The 20,812-nt window shown below is 41.1% G+C and overlaps 1 protein-coding gene across 2 annotated transcripts in view; it reads left to right on the plus strand.

Annotated features, from left to right (window-relative positions):
* The window catches only part of EFNA5 (ephrin A5), a 268,709-nt gene extending 251,366 nt beyond the window's left edge, over positions 1-17,343 (plus strand). Inside the window, exons 3-5 of one of the 2 annotated variants that reach the window (XM_054589994.1) lie at positions 11,510-11,575; positions 11,965-12,045; positions 17,173-17,343. In XM_054589994.1, the coding sequence (XP_054445969.1) occupies positions 11,510-11,575; positions 11,965-12,045; positions 17,173-17,294 (269 nt within the window). In that variant the 3' untranslated portion in view covers positions 17,295-17,343. The remainder of the gene's footprint in view (positions 1-11,509; positions 11,576-11,964; positions 12,046-17,172) is intronic. The other variant, XM_054589995.1, reaches the window with a different exon arrangement.
* Positions 17,344-20,812: the final 3,469 nt, after the last annotated feature.

Raw genomic sequence — 20,812 nt, forward strand, 5'->3', positions numbered from 1 at the left:
GGAAAAACCCCTGTTGAGTTTTGTAATTAGCAAACTCAAAGCCAATTTCAACTGAGACCTCTTCGATTAAAAAGATAAGTTGACCCGAGAGTACATATTTTTTTCTTCCACGAAGGCAGAAGAGAAATAGAATGAATTTTTTTTTTTACCCAAAATGCAAAGGCATACAAAAAAATCTTTCTATTTATATGACATGTAGAGTCAGCACAGAAATGTAAATAATTCTTTAAAACTTAAATAGGACATCAGTATTAATATTATGGCTAGTGGCTAGAATACTTGTATTTATATATTAGCTTCACAAATTTCTTAAGAAATGAGAACCTGTTTTGAAGAATGCCTATCCTTTTTTTCCATTCTGTGGACTTTTCAAATACTGGAAGCTCCTAAAAATATGTCATTGATATATTTAATATACTTGATGTTCAGTTATAATTGCAATTCGTCGACCTTTTATTATCCATTTTATTTTGGTAACATCTGTATATCATCTGCTTGCTAAACTAGGATTTTTGGCAAATCAAATAGTAAACAAATGTCTTAAAAAGTTTGCTGCAGCCATAAAGTGGGTAAAATTTTCACCTTGCTGTGAGATTACTCTGCCCTATGTAGCGAGAGGAAACACAAAGGTAATAATATTCAGAGAGTGAAAAACATAGCCTATCAATCTGTTAAGACCTCAGATTTCTAGGACACCTTGGTCTCTGGTTATTTATTTACTTATTTGGTATTATATGGACCTGAATATTTCTTGCTTATTCAGTTTTTACTTCACTCATTTATTCCGTTCCTTAAAAATACTTTTGTGTGTGCCTGCTTTGTACCAAGTACTATGTTAGGTTCTAGAAACATGGTGATGCTTTTAAAAAAACGTTCCTGTTTCTGGAGCTCACAGCTTAATCAGGAAATAGACAGGAAACACACACATCTCTAACTGCCAGTCATGCGAGGGCCCATCAAAGCCGTCAGATGTGACAGAGCATGGAGAGCAGAGGCAGAGGCTTCCGATGGGGAAATCATGGAGAGCCTCTCGGGGAAGGCAGCATTCGAGCCATGGCATGAAAGGAGCTACCAGTGTGAATTTGTGGTGTACAGAGTATGTTTTTTGTGCATGGCAAAGGGTTAGTTCGGATTTGAAATTTGATATTTGACTTATTAAAATTAGAAATTAAAAAAATACAGCTCTTCCTCAAAATTTCAAATTTAACCTATTCAAATTAGTTTATATATTTTACGATTCTAGGTACAAGATGAGTAGGTTGAAATATTTGGCTTCATTTACAAACTTAGTTAATTACACTCCTTTCACCATTAGAGATTTAATAGATTCTTTTTTTTAAGGACTTAAATTGGTTTACTGTAATACTGTTTCAAGTACTTAAGTATTAATAATCCATAGCATTGTAAGAATTTGAACCAAAAAACATGAAGTTTTAGTTCTCTTAAATGTTTTAAAACTTGACATAAGCCTAAGATTTTACTTAGAAGTGTAAATCATCTGTCCCATTATATATTTTAAATTGGAATTACGTGCCTGACCTGTTACCCTAAGTGGCCAAAGTTTTCCTACACTTTAAAAGTATTAGTTTCACATTCTCAAGATACTTGTTTAACACAAAAGGCTAGCTCTGTGGTTTTGATTCTTTTAAAAATGCCTGTATCTAGTTTTCAACTCAGCTGTGGCTAAAGGGGTGTTACACCCCTCAGTGCAACTTGAGGGGTTACGTCCTTGGGTAATGTGTGAGGCCTCTGACTGACTACAGGATTCCAGCCAGGACGGCTTCCCCCTCACCTCTCTCTGATCATGTTCACCCCAGCATTGCTTTTCTACACTTAGCATCACCTTGCCTTTGTTCCGTGTTCGCTGGAGGGGCTTGCAGTCCCTCCGCAGGCTGATCATTTGATGAGATTCTGTTTCTGGCTCTAAAGAGACCCTCATTCCTTTCATTTATTTCTTATCTCTTGGGACCACACACTCACAGATATGAAAATGATGACTGTTTGAATTTTGTATGTCGCTCTGGGCTTTGGCTGATGAGTAGGTCACAGTTTCCAAAATCATTCCACGAGAAGGAGCCAGCAGAGAGGGAGAGAGGAACCTTCCAAGGAAAGGGAGATTTAAAAGGAAGTTCTTTGACATTAATTAGCCACTACACCTCTCTTCATTTTTCTTTTTTATTCTAAACATGAGTTTTGGTTCAAGTTTGTCAATAGATAATGTTGCAGCTACACAGATATATATATATTTTTTTTTACCTCTAGACTCATTCTTCAAATCTTTATTGAACACATTATGAACAGAGCAGTGGACTTCTCAGAACTGAGAACCCTGCATGGCTCCTGATCACAGGGAACTCAAAACTCTAGCAGCAGAGATGCTATGTAGCAGCAAAATGAAATGGGGTGTGTCCTTTTAAGGGATAGAAAAATATTGGTGCAAGTACCCAGAAGGAATTTATTGTGTTGGAGAAATGGGAAACGGCTCAAGGGACCAGAGGGAGCTGGATCTTGAGAAGCAAAGGAAAGATCACATAAGAAAAGGGAGATGAGGGAGGTTCTGGGAGGAAATATTGTTGGGACTAGCTATTCCTGTGGCTTGAAAGAGGGAAAAGAGTGGGAGAGATAGAAGAAGGAAATCAAAGCTGGGGGCAGATTATAGAAGATCCTGACTGTTCTGTGGGACGATGCCCTGCACTGCACAGCCATTACCTTGAGTGGAAATGGTCCTACTCAACCAGTGCAAACTGGAATTTAGCCCCTATCATTAGCTTTATTCACTCTGTGAATAATCTTCATCAAGGAAAGTATTTTTGGTGTGAAACATGTTGTAATATCCTGGCACCTAAATGACCCCTCCTTGGCAGAACTAGCCTTCTAAAGAAAGAAATTAATTTGTTCAGGCCTCTAGGGTTCCATTAACGACCTGCTGTGCAAAGGAGTAGCTACCCCTGCCTGGATGCTTATCTTACCATCAGAAATGGCAGACACTGGGGAGAATGTGGCCTACTGGCTAAGAAAAACAGCCAAAGAAATAATTGATTTGTGTAAATAGGTAATTGCCCAAATATGATGCAAAAGGATACCAAAGACAATAATAGGAACCATTCGCAGCAGCCCCTGCCCGAGAACAGGCGTGGGCTTGGTGCAGTGTCTGCATCGCCTCCCGGCCGGTGTGGCTGAGCGCGGTCGCTGCAACCCAGTCTGTGCAGCTGCAGAGGCAATCTCGCCTCCCAGCCAAGCTGCTTCTCTGCATGATTGACGTCCTCATCTTTGGTCAGCACCCCCCTAATACAATAGCCTGCTCATAACTCTTAAAATGAAGGGGAAAGAAGCACCCCCAGAAATACAGCATGATTTAAAAAAACCAGGATCTTCCCATGGCATTTCTAATTCTCTAAATTCTCACCCCAGCCTCAGTTCCCATCCTCACACAAACCTCTTCACCACCACTCCAATATCTTGGCCCCCCCCAAAAAAAAAGTATGGTAGAATCTAGTTTTTCTCATTTAGGCTAGAAATAAAGGGTGCCACTGATTTTCCTGATGACTTATCAATAACTTTTTATCACAGTTATCCATACCTAATCCCCTCTCCCTTCTACAGAAATGCAGTCAGAACTAGACACCGCTTGCAGAGGGACGTGGCCATGCAGAGGGAGCAATCAGTATTGATGGAGCTGATGAGATTAATCTGCGGAGTCCTGAAATGATATTCTAGATCTACAGGGACCTGTCACCTTAGTTTCCAAGTTCAATATAAAAGCCTAGTGCCCCTCGAAAGTAGATCACAATTTTTTTCCCCAAACAGAAAGGCTTACAGGGAAGCCGAGGCCTAGGTGGGTTAAGCAGCTGACCAAAAAGCACAAAATAAGTCAGAGTGAGTGAATCAGGAGAAAGCTCGGATTGTTATGTGTGTGCTCAGACCACTAAACCGTGGCCTGTCCAAGGCCCCTCACCAAGGAAGATAAGGGTGAAAGTGTTATGAAAAATTTAAAGAAATATGATTAACTTTTTTGAAGGAGCTTCTTGGAATTGCATTAACTTGATGATTTATTAGTAATTTACTGTCATGCTACATTGGTGTTCTATGACAACAGCATTCTCTCTATTAATACTGTACAAATGAGTAATCGGATTTGTGGCTTTCTGTGCTTGCCAGTTAATGTCACCCCAACAGCACGTCACAGAGATGGCACAAGGAGTCTGAGAAGTTCATCTCTGGGATTCTAGGAATTCTGCCTTTTGTCAGAGTTTTTGTTTTTGTTGTTATTTTAATTTTGTGGCTTATAGTTGAAGAGTTTTGTAAGCGAATCAGTCTGTTTATGTCTTCTTTTGTCAGATTATGCCCCTCTGGCAAAACAGGTGAAATTCACCAAAATTACCGCAAACAAGAGAAAAGACCTCTCTGACCTTAATGGCCTGGAACTGTCATTTCAAGTGTGGCCTCAGGCTAGCCAAGGTCTTGGAAAATAGTTACAACACTAGTTTATAACAGAAAATGTATTTTTTCCTAACCGTTCAAAGATGTTCAGTGATTTTTTTTTTTTTTTTTAAATAATGAAGTATCCAGTAAAGAGCTTAACTAAAATCCCCTCATGTTTAGGGTTTGGTTACCAATTAAAATAACATCTAAATGTTACCTTGCTTTCTGTGCCTGGGTGGATGGGATTTCTCCAGTCACATCGTGGAAGGACAAGACAGAGTCTAGATTCAGAATCTGAGATGTAAGCTGACTTAAAATTTCCTTAACTACAATTAGAAATGCTTCCTATAGGTAAAGGTTTTTTTAAAAGCATTCTCTGAAGTGGGGGAGGGGCACGGTTTGTTGTTGGGTTTTTTTGTTGTTTTGTTTTGTTTTTTGCTCACACTTGAAATAAATGTGAATAAAAGCACGATAGTGTCCTATTTGTTTATTCCTACAAATCAGTGGAAAGAAACTTGTCCTCAGCCTTTTATTTGAGGTTGCTAAGAAAAAGAAATTGATCTACTGTGGCTTAGCTGCAGGAATTTAAATAATACTTAACTTAGCATTTGCAGTGAGAACTTTGCCTGAGGGAGTAGAGAGATGGGGGGGAGCAATGGGTGCGTAGTGGCACCTCCTGTTTTCTCTTTTGTCTGAGGCTGCACAGCTGGAACTTATTTTACTTCCCTTGCCCTGAACTTTACTCTAATTATTTGTCCCTGTTACAGTTCTCTCATGTTGTAACCAAGTTTTAGCTAGCAGAGTATGTTGTTTTACCCTTACTATATTGTAGGAAATATACCCCTTCTTTTCTACTTTTTTAGAAAGAAACATCCCCAGAGCCATATCAAAGTATCTCATATTTACATGATATTTTACATTTCTCCAAGGCTTCCACCTTCACTTAGTAACCTCATTTTCAGGTTTTACACCTGGGACTTTGACCTTAACCTGCCAGTGATTTAAGACTTGAGACACTGCGGCCTGCAAGAAATGAAATGTGTGGGCCAACGCGGCCCGCTCCTGTGGGTGCTCTTAGGGTGCATGTTTGTTATTAGAACATGTGACTTTTAAATCTCGAAAGGCAGAATGGTGAGATCTAGCCCATCCTAACTGGTGCTTTTGTTATTCCTATGAAAATAGGTGTTGTGCTGTTTTTAAAAAGGGGCAGATAGCCAGTAGCAAGTTGTTGCTGGGGTATTTTTTCCTAACAAGAGGCCTAACTTTTGTTTTAAGACTTTTTCTGAGGGCGTGGTAACCATTTTCCAAGCAGTCCATTTGGCTTCGGTTAACCCCTCCCCTATTGCCACTACTTCTGCTCCCCACCGTCCACCCACATACACAAAATGGATTTTATGGGTTCATTAAATGCTAGGAGACATTTTCATTAGTACATTTATTTAAATTGGCTTTACTTTTTCAGCATTTATTGTGAAAGGAATATTAATGCTTAATTCCACCATCGCCTGTCTAATTTGCATATATCTCTGTTGTATGTGAAACCACATCAAAACCTATAGAGGAAAAACTGGACTCCGCTAACAACTCATAGCCTATCTTTTCTTTTGACTTGCACAAATTGAGAAATATTGCCTGTGGCAAACATAATGGAAAACTGCATTTTTAATGCTTCCACACACTCATTTCTTTAAAAAAAAAAAGAAGAAGAAGAAGAAGAATGCGGCCAGCTATTCTTAAAAATAAAACTTCTCAAAGTACCCAGACTGACAAGGGTCACAGAAAAGGAGGAGGATTTGGACTTTTGGAATTACGATTTGAGGAGGAATGAGGTTAGGCAGAAATATTAAAGTTGACTAATGAGTATAGAATTGGTCCTAAAAATGTAAAAATATATAATACAAGAGTCTCACCCTTCTGCTAAATTTCCAGTTCTTCTTGAAGATTGTTACCCTGATTACTTTTGAGTTGCTTGAAATCTCATATGTTTGTATTTAATTTGATTGCCCGTGTAAAAGATAACTGGTAGGAGATTTTGGATATGAAGAAAAGTTTTAACTTATTAAAGTTCTTTTATTTCAGAGATTTTTAAGCTCACCTTTACATTCCATTTCTCACATTTGAGGAAAGGTATTTTCTCTTATGATTTAAGTTTACGTTTTGTATCCAAGATCATTTGGGTTTACCTAGCAATTTGGAGTTAAAATGAGCCATCATGCTAATTGCAAGGAACAGCACAGGTTGGCTACATTAGCAAAAACAAACTAAGTGACATGGGATGGAAAATGAAAAACAGTTTTTAAATACTGGGGTGAAAACAAATAGATACGTCTTGCAGTGTTTCTTCAACAGCAGTTTATAATTACCGCTCTTCAAGGCCTATTCTAAGGGAACTTGTAACAGTAGCTTGAGAGGTAAACGACAATAGTAATGGATCCAGTTGTTTAAACGAGGCAGCAGAACGAGGAAGGAGCTGCTCCGTAGAAGCGAAGGCCTGGCGGGCCGCTAGCGGAGTACACACCAGGGTCTTAGGCTTTAGGTCTCCAGTCAGCCGTGGGAAGCGTTTGATTGCACGGAATCAGTTAGGTCTTGAGAAGCAAATTACCGCCCAATTTGTGGCTCAGACAACATTTATTTTTTCATGGTTTCTATGGGTGAGGAATCCAGGGGCGGCGATTTAACTGGGTCCTCTGGGTCTGAGCCTCTCACAGAGCGAGAGTCACTTCACGACTCAGCCGAGGAGGAGTTTCGTTCTAGCACACTCACGCAACTGGACTCCGTTCCTTGCGGGGTTTTGCGCTCAGGCGTCAGTTCCCTGCCACGTGGGCCTCTCTGAGGAGACTTGAACAATAAAGCACTTTGCTTCATGAGCAAGAGGGACAGCAAGGGAGTCGCAGTCTTTGGCAACATAATCACAGAAGAGACATCCCATCGCTTTTGTTATATTCTCTCATTAGAAAAGCAAGAAACTAGCTCCAGCCCACTGTCAGGGGAGGGGAATACCCAACGGCAGCAGAAAAGGACGGGAGTTATTGGAGCCAGGTCAGAAGTTGCCTACCACAAGCATGATGCCAGCATTTTCTTCTGTGCATCAGATTAAGGGGCCTCTAGGGAACTGGGACATCAATATCACATATGTTTGCAAGGCTAAATACAGCTCTTGGGAGGACTGATTTGGGGGCATTGAATGTGATCCCCTTTTTATGTATCAAATTGGCTGGTAAGTGCTGAGCAGGGCTCACCTGAGCCCCAGGAGACCCAGCAAACAGGTTTCCAGGAATGGCTGGAGGTAGCGCCCCTGTCTGAGGTCAGGGAACAGAGTGAAGATAAGAAGCCCTTGTGGCCTTATTAGCATGATACTCTAAACACGGAGATCCAGAGGGCCCCCAGGTAATATTTCATTATGTGTTGTGAGTTTTTGATTGGTACTTTGCAGACCATTAGGGGGAAAGGACCCTATGGTTTGATTTATGAAGTTGCTATTAAGATCATGGAGTGGGCGGTTGTGCTTGTTTTAGTGGTCCCCATTCCCCCGTTCTCAGCTTCCTGACTCCAAGTGTACATTTTCAGCAGTAAACTGAGTAAAGGATATATGATTTTGGATTATGTGACAGATTTTTAAGATACGAGTTGAATTTCTCATTTTAATTTGACAAATTCTATTAGTAAAATCCATATATCTTTATAAGAAGAGTTCGGGTCTGGGTTTTCCTCACCTCGTCTTGGCTGCAAAATCTCCAATTTGAGAACTTGGGGACAAATTGTTTTCATTCTACCAGTTGCAATTGGTTAGCTTCCAGAGGACCTGCAACGCCTCAACAAATTTCCCTCTGATAAACATGTCTAGGACACCCTCGCACTCCCAAAGCTAACTCCCTGCCCAAAGCTGTGCTGGCAAAACAGGCCGACCTCAGTTATCACATGGATCCCTCCTGGTGCCCTACACTGTGCTTCATATTTATACCCCCAGCTGGAATACGCACAACACAAGGACAGCGCACAACATCTTTGCATCCACAGCACCTAATAGGGAAACTGGCACGTCGTAGGGATTTTAAAAGTGTTTGAATGGATGGACAAAGCTGCCATAATATAGAATGCATGTTAGTAATTACTCACTATTAGTTTTCAAATGTCCACTATAATCTTCTAAAGAAAACAGCATAAGGACTTAAATTTTGTTTTAACAAAGGTAAAGATAATGTTGGTCGTTATTAAATGATGTTGCTAGATTCGTAGGGATTGCTATCACCTACCTTCTGACAAAAACAGGCACATTTTCAGTGTTTACTCTCTCATGTCCATCTTTGGTTCTTTTCCTCATAATTGATCCCAAGATGATTTTCTTTGTAAATTTGCTGTATGGACATTACATTTTTCAATTCTTCTATTATTTTGTGTTTTTAATGCTCAGTCCTTGGCTTTTTGCTTTCTTGTGACTAGTGATGCGTTTCGATACTACCTTATAGCTTCAAATATTACTAATAAATAATCTATATGAGTGGTATAAAGGCACCCTACACTAGTCAGCCAGCGGCCACGATTAAGAAATCTGGAACATAACATGGAATAAAGCCACACTCTCTTTTCAGTCTTGCATTAAAAATTGAGTCTTGCTGAGATATGGAAAAAGGTGTTATGCTTTTCGGGTTTTTTTTTGTTTTTCAGAGCAGTAAATAAGGAACCCAAGTTAAACTGACCTAGCAAGGCACACCCACTGAGGCTGGCTCTCAGGGTTCAGAGTTTACTGTATGGACTCAGGTCAGAGATTGTAGAGTCATTCTATTGAATGTAATCTGCATTGTGAACTCACATTTTGTGTTTATATTCTTTTTTTTTTTTTTAAGATTTTATTTATTTTTAGAGAGAGGGGAAGGGAGGGAGAGAAACATCGATGTGAGAAAGAATGTGCTTATATTCTTTGTTCCTCATTTTTTTCTAAGGATTACAGTATAATAGTCAAACAGTCCTGTAAGGTGTCAGTCCCTTTATCATGTCACAACCTTCTGGATGGCAGAAGATGACAAACTAACAGAGAAGTTTGATGGGAAACAGGTTTTTATTTTATATAGACATAAGTGCATTTTATATTCTTAATTCACAAAGAATGTAACTCATCCAGTAGCTAAGGCTAACTGACTCTCTTTGAGAGCTGGTGAGCGAACTCTTCAGTTTTTCCTGCACAGCTTATCATTTGATGCTGGTTAGTCATTACAATGATTTTTATGTCCTAGATTTATAGGACTTCTCCTACATAAAAATCTGAAAGACCTGTACTTATTCCAAGAAGTTCCCCCACTAAAAGAATTAAACATTCGATTCTGCCTTGAGCCTGTTACATCTTGCAGGGTCATCAGGAAAGTCAGTCAGCGCACGTGGCAAAGCAAGTTCACGAGGTTTGCAGTGAGTTCATCGCAGCTCAGAAATCCATACGACAGTGTAAATATCCATGTAGCACTTTTTCGTACCACCTCCCATGAATAAGGCATAAACTATCTCAAGAACCCATGATTTTCCTAATGAATTGGAGTCACCTATGTGTACTGTATTTGTGATGCACATTTGCAGTTGGGGTCCACAGGAAGGACACCATTTCCTGGATCAAACCACAGAGTGCAAATATTGTGCCCTAAATAACACACTAGTTACTGTAAATGTCAGTAGAGGGAGTTTTTCTGACTTTGATTTAATGAAAGCCTACAGCAAAGCCAGCTGTTAACACTTCTTAACTGCTTGTCAGACTGAACAGGGTAGATGGGGAAGGCTGAAAACATCTTTTCTGTATACTTTTGTCTTAGAATTAAAAGTTTTCAACAGGTGTTGAATACCAGTGCTAAGGGTTCTTTGCAGCTTGATGTCTTTTAGGTGGTGAATTTATAAATTCTCCTGTAGGCCAGGGATCTGGAATTACATAAGGAGATTCGTGTAAAATTAGTTTGGAATTTGCATCTTGAATCCTCTCACCTGCAAAATAAGCGTTTTGGTGTTCTGGGCTCCCCTTGAGGAGAGCAAAGGCACCCCGAACCCGGCCGTCTCTTTGTCACTGAGGATATCACCACATGAATTGTAAGCCATGTGTGTTTTGATTGATGTCATCTGCTCTGTCTGAACAAAGAAACCACTTGAAGCAAACACATAGGGAGGAAAGTATGCAGCACTCATTTCTGTAATTTTTGTCATTTCTAGAATGCATTAGTAAACATATGTGATTGCTAATGGTCCTATCGCCTTGCCTTTGTAAATCCCTTTGATATAATGCTATGTGTGCTGAGAGGAGATAATCTTTCAAACACAGGAAGAGTTTATAGTCTTATTATCTTGAAGAGGAGAAGAAAGTTTCTTCCTCAAGTGTTTTATAACTTGAAACATGTTGTCATGTTTTGGTAAGCCCACTTTATTAATTCCATCCTTCTCTGTGGCAAATTTTTAAAAATAAATGTACCATTGCATAGTACTTTCTCAATAACATATTGTACTTATAATAGCATGATGGAAGTTGCTGGGCTCAGTTTAGTCATGTAGAATGTGGAGCCAAGTTCTGAGTAAACCCTCTAATTGAATTACCTGCAAAGCACTGACAGACAGGCTTTCAGGAAAGACAAAGCTTTACTTTCCCCAGCAGAAATAGGTCATGTTTAAGTTGGCCTTGTAACTATCTGGTATTGGTTTTTGCCAGCACTTTCACCTTGGGCTCTGCTGGGCCCCTCTCCCTGCAGTCAAGGAGGCGGAGCTCTGTGAAAGCTGGAGAGCTCCAGCATTATCTTCTTATTTTAGAGAAAATTGATAACAGATCAAGTTAAATGGAAGAGCCTTTGAAATAAAAACCCGAAGTATTTTCTGTAGATTACCAACATTCTTGCATGATTCCTTCTTTATTGTATTGAAAAGAGAACACAGGGGTAGTAGATAAGTAGCCCTTTCTGTAAGAGTCTCTATCAATCTGAAAAGTATTTTTGTTTTAACTTCTGGGAAGAATTAGACTCTGCTGCTCTTATTCAGGAAGGAATTTATTGCAGACCATTTGCATTTGAAAGTGAAGAATAATCTGTCCTTCTCTCCGTTCTCCCGCCCTCTTTTGTTTTATCCACAGCCTCTGCAATCCCAGATAATGGAAGAAGGTCCTGTCTAAAGCTCAAAGTGTTTGTGAGACCAACAAGTAAGTTCACTAGAATGAGCTTCAGAGGGTGGCTTCTCTGCGCATGCTTTATTGTATGGTCTGGTTCACAGCGGTAAAACTTTTTTTACTGTTAAATCCTGTGTCGTATCTGTTTTGTATATCAACATCCATGTTTTAGTTTTCATCAGATTTTTTCTCATCATTCTTCACGATGCTTTTAAGTACACAGCAGTTGCTAACTTGTTGTTTCTTAAACTGTTGTATGTGCACAGCAAATGGGAACAATATTGGCATTTGGATACATGCCATTGATTGTAAAACAATCTCTACGTAAATAAGAGGAAAAATAGAGAGAAAGAAAAAAAGAAACGGGAGTTTAAGGGTGTCTGCACTAACATATTTGGCTGTTATCTCTATTTTTGTTATAGATAGCTGTATGAAAACTATAGGTGTTCATGATCGTGTTTTCGATGTTAACGACAAAGTAGAAAATTCATTAGAACCAGCAGGTTAGTATGCTTAGAGAATCTCTCTTAACAAATGCATCTCTCTGGTGCTTCAGTACTTTTTTTCCTTTCTTCCTCTCCGCATGTTTGCATGTTAGAGTTGCTCTGCTTTTTGCTCATTGCTAGCAATGCTAATATTACTTATATTCTACCTCATTCCTCCAGTATCTTTGTGTAGTGCATGTTAGATACAGTGACTTTTCTTTTTTGGACATGGGTCTGATATACTGCAGTATCCTAATGTAGAGCCCCATCAGAATGCTAAAATCTCCCTACTTTTCACCGTATCCTCCGAGCATGCTGGTGAGTCACTGTGATTATTAATGGATCTGTTTTCATATAATACAAAGAAGTTCTATTGTATATGCTTATAAAACTTTATGTCCAAATCTGTGGAGACAAGTAATAAGACTATTATTGCATAAAATAATAACTATTTCAACACATTTAGTTTTCTCTAGAAATTCACATGCATCACTGAAATACTTTATTTTATTTCAAATATCGGTGCTGTTGTTAACAGTAATTGATTTGGAGAAGGATAAACATGTTACCTCCTAGTGCCACAAATTCACACACCTGCTGCTCCCACAAATGTAGTAGTCTATCGAGCCAAATGTGATCCCTGATTACTAAGGCAAAATAAGTATTAAGGATAAATAGATTTTATCTATTACTAATCTCTACATACCCAAACTTTCCCATCACTGTGAAGGAAAAAGAATACCCACAAAAGCACTCACTGAAGCATGTACTGTGTAGAATATTATAGATAGTGTAAACCTGTGAACTATCCAGTTACGTATAAATGCATCCTGGCTATTTAATGCAACTGTAGACTGACTGTGAGGAGTGGGAGCTCAGGAGTGTGCCTCTGTCTGCTCGCCTTCCTGTGGGCTCCTTTCCTGGCCCTGTTTGCTCAAGATCTTTACTGGTTTGCTTACCCATCTCCTGTGATCCTCTCAAAGCTTAAGGGAAGTAAAATTATTTCCTCTTCACAGAAAGATGTGAGCCCCCTCCCCTTGTGTAAACAGAGACTGTCTTTCATCTGTTTGCAGTAGGGCTTCTTTCTTCTGGCCCTAGAAATTAAAGGGTGGTGAGCTCCACTTTATCCTTCAAGTATTGTTACTGGGACACACAGTCAATGAGCCTTAGGGAAACTTAGCCTGAGTAAATGTGGTGCCTCGGGACATACAATAGCTTTCACATTGTAACTGACAGGAGGAGTTAGGTTTTTTTTCCCCAAGCATTCTTGTTTTTCTAAGGCAGGCTTCTTACCCAGAGCACAAATGAGAGGTATGTACAATAAGCTCTCAGAGGCCCTAGTGGCTCCCAAGGGATCAGTTAGCTGCTTTGGAAAGTTGCATTTTAAATGGGTCCTGGAAATCTGGAAACATCACTGTGGCTTTTCAAGGTACCAGACTCCTCACAAGCTCAAGGACTGGAGCCATCATGCCACCTACAAGTTAGATGGGATCTCTGGTAAGGACCAGAGCCTACACTCTTCCTTTTATAGCTGAGACTTGCCCAGTGGAGGATCTCAGGTCACACGGCTAGTTAGAGATATGCAGGTTTAATGTGCAGATCTCTCAACTCCCATTACAACGTTACTGTAAAAGTAGGGCTCTCTTACCCGTTTGTAGAGATGTTCATAAAAAGCACTTTATTTAACTTGTACGTCCTCAACTTCTACATCCTCAGGATGTAGAAGTTGAGGACTTGGCTTTGTTAATGTCATGCATAAAATGACCAGCAAAGTTAGGCATGTTGTAAACATAAGTTACCCCTGAATTATGATTTTCTGATGCAAGCTGTTAAGAATGGAGGCATAGCTTTCCAATAGTCCCTTTTCCAGGTAAATTCCATTGCCTATCGAGAAAGCAAGAGGCTGCTTAAAAACATAACAGGTAGTATGTTTTTCTCTGCTACTGAAGACGCACACTGAGGACTATTGTGGCAATAGGAAAAGTACCTTTCACTTCAACTAATGATAAAATGCAACATATTAAGATGCATTTGTACGTGAGCATCTTTCACTGTCTTTGGGAAAACAGACTCTTTTTTACTGAGCGCTTAAAAATCCATGATAACCCCCAAATCTATGCCCAGATATCTGATGGAAATTTGACAGAATGTAATCAGAGAGAGAGAGTGTGGGGAGGGGAGGAGTGGACGTGCAGGTGCACTTGCTTAGGGATTCATGCAGAACAAGCTCCTTGAGTCAGCCATGGCTGTGCTTCAGGGATTTCTGGTGAGCATCTTCACTGAACAAGTAAGACGAGGTTGCACAACCATCCCTGGCTGTATAAATACAATAATAAACCCAAGTACTTCACCTTATTCCTTAGAAAATTCAGTCAGATTTGTAAACCCAGACTTTATGAATCCGTCAAGCCGGAAAGGTTTCCACTGCATGTTCTCAGCAATGTGTACTAATTCACCTGTCTTTGGAATGTATTTGTCTTTGATGTTTGCTTGCACACTCTGCCTGCCAGTTTCCTATCATCAGGGATACAGGATGATCTCAGGGCAGACATATGCCACATAATATGCTCCAAAATACTGCTAGTGTTCTCCCTGCTAACTACCGAAACCCTCATGTGCGGAATCCTGTAGCCAGGAGGCAGGACTTGATTTGGCTTCTGAAGAAGAATATTTTCTTCTTCCAAGTCACCTTGATTGCTATAAGTGTTAGAAATTCTCTTGTTTAGGTGTAATTTCCATTGGGATAGACTTTGCTTATGAATTCCCTCTTAGAATTCAGAAATTGTTCACATTTATTCAAATAGCAGCATGTGTCTCAGTTTGCTTCTCGGGGCCATAGAGTCTCTCAACAGTGAGGCTCTGTTTTAATGAAAGCATGCTTTGTAGAATCCCGAGCCAGGACCAGCGTGTTGCAGGGAGAACAGAAGAACCGTGATGCCCTAATGGGACAGAGCTTCTCCTTTGAGGGCAAGATGGCACTTACTGGTTGGTTGGTTAGGAAAGGGCCGATTCTAAAGCTGGTTCATTATTAGAGGACTGAAAAGCACATTTAGCCTCATGTCTCACTTCTATGAAGAACAAACGCTTCCTTCTCAGTGTCCTGTAGGTTCATTTGCCCTGTCTGCTGCCGTGCGCGTGGAGCCTTGGACAGCCCTCAGTGAGCGCCCGCAGGGAGAGGCGGGGCTAGCTGCCGCCCAGCGCACGCGGAGCACCTACATGTTACTTGGGTGCCTTTTCGCAGTGCACTTCCAACCTTGAGGACAGGATAATAGCTTAGTAAAAACAAGGTGGAGAAGTATCCAATAGCAGATGTAATTTCAGGTGTATAAAATAAATGGTATTTCAAAGTGAACTCTGCAATCCTCAAGATTTATGGCTCTTTTACAATTAAGCCTGAAGTACTCTATTGTCCTGATTGACAATATATTGGTGCTCTTAAGAAATGATTTGAATTTTAATTTCAAGGCTATTAAGGGCATTTACATCCACATCTCTGTTAAGTACAGGCTTAATACCTTTGCAGGGGTGAGAAAAAGCATAGAAAAGAGTCCACAATTATTTGGCTACACTGTGTGGGGCTTTATATTTCCCTCTGCATCCATTTAACTTCCCATTCTTGCTTCCTAACCTTTTCTAGACTCCTAAGCTTAATAGCCACTCCATACAGGCTTGCTAAGGGCCAGGAGGAGGGAGCCAATCGGGCGTGGGGATGCAGTAGCTTCTACGCAAGGACAGGCTAACATAAGAGCCCTCCGGGGCAGAAGACTCAAAGCTGAGAAAAAAATACTCCTTAGTTCATGTTGGGCATGAACATGATGAACAGAAACGGCGCACCTGAGCATGTCTTGCAGCAGGGGCTGAGGAGTGGTCACTATAGGACAAATGGTAGGGAGTATATCTCCACCCAGCGAAGAAAAAGCACCCTTACTGTGACTTGCGTGGTAAGAAAATAAGTGAATTTAAAACAGCAGATAGTTAATCCATTACGAGGTTTGCAATGGGTCGTTCAGGGGTATTCAGGGATTATCCTTCGAGATCTACTAAACTGGAGTCTCTCCCTTGTCACCGTTCTGACTGTGGAGGGAAGCCAAGAAGATGATGGCTGGGCTCCTACAGGAAGTTCCCCTAATGCTGAAATAAAATCTGCCGCAGAACCCCACTGTTGGCCCCAAGAACATGCAGTTCAGCAGTAAGGTCGGCCAGGTGCAAGGAAGAAGATACCAGTACTAGCGCATGGCTCAGGGGCAGACCGCCAATCTATCTTTGGGTACTAATTGCGGCAAAGTTCCTGTTTTGAAGTTAAGCCTGTTAATCATGCAGATCAGGAAGGCTATCCAGAGTCAGAGGCAGCCTCACAGAACACTTTATAGCTAAAAAAAAGAAGCTTACCTCACTTAATCCATTTTATTTAGAGGAAAATTTGCATCCACGCTGATAATTTATGTGCTAAGCTTCAGCCTGATAAAAAATCCAAATAGTTAAGTTCAAGTAATTTAATCCTGGAGATACAGGGTTTGTAGTGGAAAGAGCACCATAATTGATGCCTAATTGTAAGCAAACCAGCAGGCACTGGTGTATTGAGGTTTAGTAGGCATTATATATCGTTTATTTTCAATGCTGTTGTTTTGGCATTTGATTTTTCACATTTGAAAATGCATCTAGGCTTCCAACAACCAGGCATTCAGCACTAATCCTGTGACACTGCTTCACCTGAGGAAAACGGGCAGCCCATTCCGATTAACCACTAATATGCCAACATAACTGCCCCCACCCCAGACATGTTACTACTTGCTTCTCCGTGGCACCTTGGGTTTCAACGTAGCATTCAGAGATCAAGTGTGTGGAAGGTATATCTCACTGCTGGTAGACCGCAGGAGCACACGTGCCAAAGCTTACCGTGTGGGTATAATGTTTTCCCGCAATTTTTAAGGAAACTATTAATATTGCTGAGAAAGTCCAATTTTCTCTGCTCCTCTTTGTTTGCCGTAAATAATGAGTGATTATGCAGACATGAAAGTCAATGGCGGCACAAGGTTCATTACCTTACTTTGCAGAGGGTGGCGAGGTCTGTTAACAGCAGGCTGCTGCGAGAGAGTTATTAAGGATGTGAAATCTCATTGGAATGTGTGCTTTCTATTTGAACAGATGACACCGTACATGAGTCAGCCGAGCCGTCCCGCGGTGAGAACGCGGCACAAACACCAAGGATACCCAGCCGCCTTTTGGCAATCCTTCTGTTCCTCCTGGCGATGCTTTTGACATTATAGCACAGTCTCCTCTCGTCACCTGTCACAGAAAACATCAGGGTCTTGGAACACCAGAGATCCACCTAACTGCTCATCCTAAGAAGGGACTTGTTGGGTTTTTTGTTTGGTTTTTTTTTTTTGGCAAATGTCAGATTTTTGTTTTCTTTCTTTCAGCCTGAATTCTAAGCAACAACTTGGGGCCATGGGGGGGCTAAAGTAGTTGCTGCCTCCCTCACCCCATCCCCAGCCCTTGCCCTTGCCTTTTCTCACCCCTTCCAAATTAAATGGACTCCAGATGAAAATGCCAAATTGTTGTAGTGACACCAGTGGTCATCAGCTCCTGTGCATTCTCCTCTAAGAGCTCACCTCCGTTAGTGCACTGTGTCAGCAGTACGTGGTCAAGGAAGGATGGGGCAGGTGTGGCCCGTGCCGGCGAGGCCCGGGAGGGTTGCGTCTCCCACGCAGTACGTTTGCCGCCTCAGCCTGGACTGCAGGATAGTCACGCAGGGCATCGTGCGACCGTGTCGAGTCCAGAGGGGAGGTATTAGGAACAGATCTACTACTACACCATATCCTCCAGGAGTGTGTAAATGAACAGGCTTCTAAAAGGTTGAGACACTGGTTTTTTGGTTTGTGTTTTTGTTTTAGATGACTGTCATAAAGCATTCTTGACAGTAAAACTTGTGCTCCTGAAAAGCAGCCTTGTTTTCCAGGAGGCGGGCAGGGTGCCGGAACGCTAGCACAGAGCAAGCATGAAATCAGAGGAAACTCGAGTTTGGTGGGGGTGTGTATGTACGAGTGCCTCTAATTTTTTTTTTGGTGACCGGGCAGTGTACACCAGGTTTTTTTTCCCTTTGAATACAGATCACCATGGTGCTACAACTATTTTTTTTTTTTTTTAAGAAACTCAAAGAGGCATTTTTATGAATAAAGTGACCTTCCCCAAGGCTGACAAGCCAGGGTTGATGAGTGCATAAGGGAATAGCTTTGGATACTCCTCTGGGGCACAACGTGAACCGAGGGAAAGAGGCCAGTGGCCAGAGGAGATGTGATTTGGCTTTGCTGGAGCGCCAGTGTGCTGTGGCCTTTCCCCGACTCCCGCCCTAGTGCCCGCGTTTCGCTCCACACTCCACGACTACAGGGGCTCGGACATGAACCCCTGTCACCTGGAGAGTCAGTCAGTGCTACTCGGGAGGGCCAAAGGGAAATTTGGAATAAAAATTCCAAAGTGTGGAACAAAGAAATTCAAGTGTTGATTTTATATTCTTTCCCTGTCTGACACAGCCTGAAGCATTGGGGGAACACGTGTTTATCTGTGGGAGATAAACAAGATGGAGTCCCAAAGACTTTAACAAAATATTTTTTTAAAAATCCACTAGAATAGAAAATACATTATTTAGATATACTTTATGCTGAGAGTGAGTATATATGCTTGTCCTATTTAAACTTGTGAGAAAAAGTGGTATCCCTTGATACATTTAGAGACACGGGGGCTATCTTGTTCCATTGTGGGGATGGGCCGACGGAGAGTAAAGGCCGGGGGCCCTCTGGGAGGGCCCGCAGCGTGGTCAGGACGGGGTGTTTCCAGGTAGCTGCCAGGACACGCAGAGCCTTGGGGGTTTCTGCTGGCGAGGCCATCACGGACTTTCAACTCCAGAGCCTAGACAGGGAAAAGCATCAGACCAATGGAAGAGAAATCTTGCCTTTTTTTGCTATTGCACGACATATCAATAGAAACCATGCCTTTCGAAAGAAAACAAAATAAATGTGATGATTGTCATGTAAGATATGAAAAATTGGAAGAATTCGAGTAAAACGGGGGGTGTTCAAATATTTTTTAAAGAAGTGTATTTAAAAAAAAGCAACAAACAAACCGAGGTCATATTATGGACAGATTTCATGAATGGGAATTTGTTAAGAATTGTGAACAGCTCTGAATTAGGAAAGTATGTGAACAAAAGGCAGCTGTAAAGGTCCTGCGCCCTGGGGAGTTGTACACATGTAAGTTGAACATGGGGATTTGAAATGTAATCTGGGCTTACCTGATCTGTTTGGAGTGGATGTTACTGCTGGGTCGGCGTGCACTTGGAACCGGCGACGGGGTTGCCGGCCTCGCCGATACGATCTGTCCTACTCCCCTGGACATCAGCGACTTCTCCGGAGTGGCAGAGTCCTAGTCACAGAAGGCAGCCACCATTTCACTGAAATAAAAGTTCACGGCATTGGATTCTTTTTTTCTTTAACTATTTATATGCTCTGTACTCTCAGTAATATCCAATACTGCTACTACTTTTTATTAATAGTTACAGGCTTGTTGGTCCAGTGGGATTTGGATAGAGGGAAAAAGAAGATACCTTCTAAAACGGATCAATAGTCAGAACCAAAATAATACTGCATGTTCTATAACCACGAGGAAATCAAATGATCCTGTAATGATCCCCGTTAGTCATTACTACATTAGCAGTGCTAATTTCATTTTAGAAATGGTGACTTCTGTGGTTTTTCTAGCATTTGTCTCTAACAAATGATGAAATAATTACTCATGGCCCTCTCTGCCAACTCTTTCATTTTTCACAGTGAAATTAGACCCCTTTACTTCACCATTGTGCCACTACAGATTAAGTAAAATAAGATAAAAGTAGCAAGACTATCCACACCAGTAGACTGTGTGCTTCTCTACCTATAAGTGATGTAATTGTAGGTAATGCTTGCCACGGAGTTTTCAAGGTGATTGGTATCAGACAGTTTTCATCTTGTCCAAAAAGTGCTGGTGGCCTTTTGTGGTGGTGTTACAACCCTCTGGGGGCTTAGCAGGATGTCCATGCAACTTTGTAGCAGCTTTTAATTTCAAAAACAATTCAGAAGCCTGAAGGACAGCCTTAGCTGCCTCTCAGCCCCGGTTAGTCAAACCCCAGCGACCTTTGGCCCTGGTTGCCTAGGGCTTTGCAACATGAAGCAGGGAAATAAGGATCTGTCTGTTTAGTGGATACCGTGTATCCTTTAATAGACCAGTTAACAGTCCGTGTTAGTTTAGACTATTGTTTTGTACTGTACTTTCTTGGGTGGCAGAGGAAAGAAAAGTAAAACATTAAAAAAAAAAAAAACTGCGTTCTTTAAATTCTGTATTATTAGCAACCTCTGTTGTATATAGTGTTTGATAATAAAGTATTAATTTGATTCTTATGTCTTTTGTAAGTGAGAACAATAGTCTTTCAGGATACAAAACATGCATTGAGGCTTTGAAACATCCAATATGTATACTTGCTTGAGAAGGGTCACAAATGGCCGAGACACTGCTCCATATACCAGACTCGCGTGTGGTCATCACGCTCCCAATCTTGAGACTCCACCATCTTGGGACCTGGAACAACATGACTTTTTGATCACTATGTTGTTCTCAATGTTTTCAAGGTCTGATGCTGGAGCCTTATGGGGTTTCACGCCCCCGCCCCACCCACCCCGACCCCGGCATGTTGGTTTGAAAAGGTTTAGGGACTTTAGAAACCTTCTAAATTCTGTACTTTGGTTTGACATCCTTT

This window comes from Pteronotus mesoamericanus, unplaced genomic scaffold (assembly GCF_021234165.1).
Source record: "Pteronotus mesoamericanus isolate MK-2021 breed Mesoamerican mustached bat unplaced genomic scaffold, CSHL_Meso_final scaffold_167, whole genome shotgun sequence".
NCBI lineage: Eukaryota > Metazoa > Chordata > Mammalia > Chiroptera > Mormoopidae > Pteronotus > Pteronotus mesoamericanus.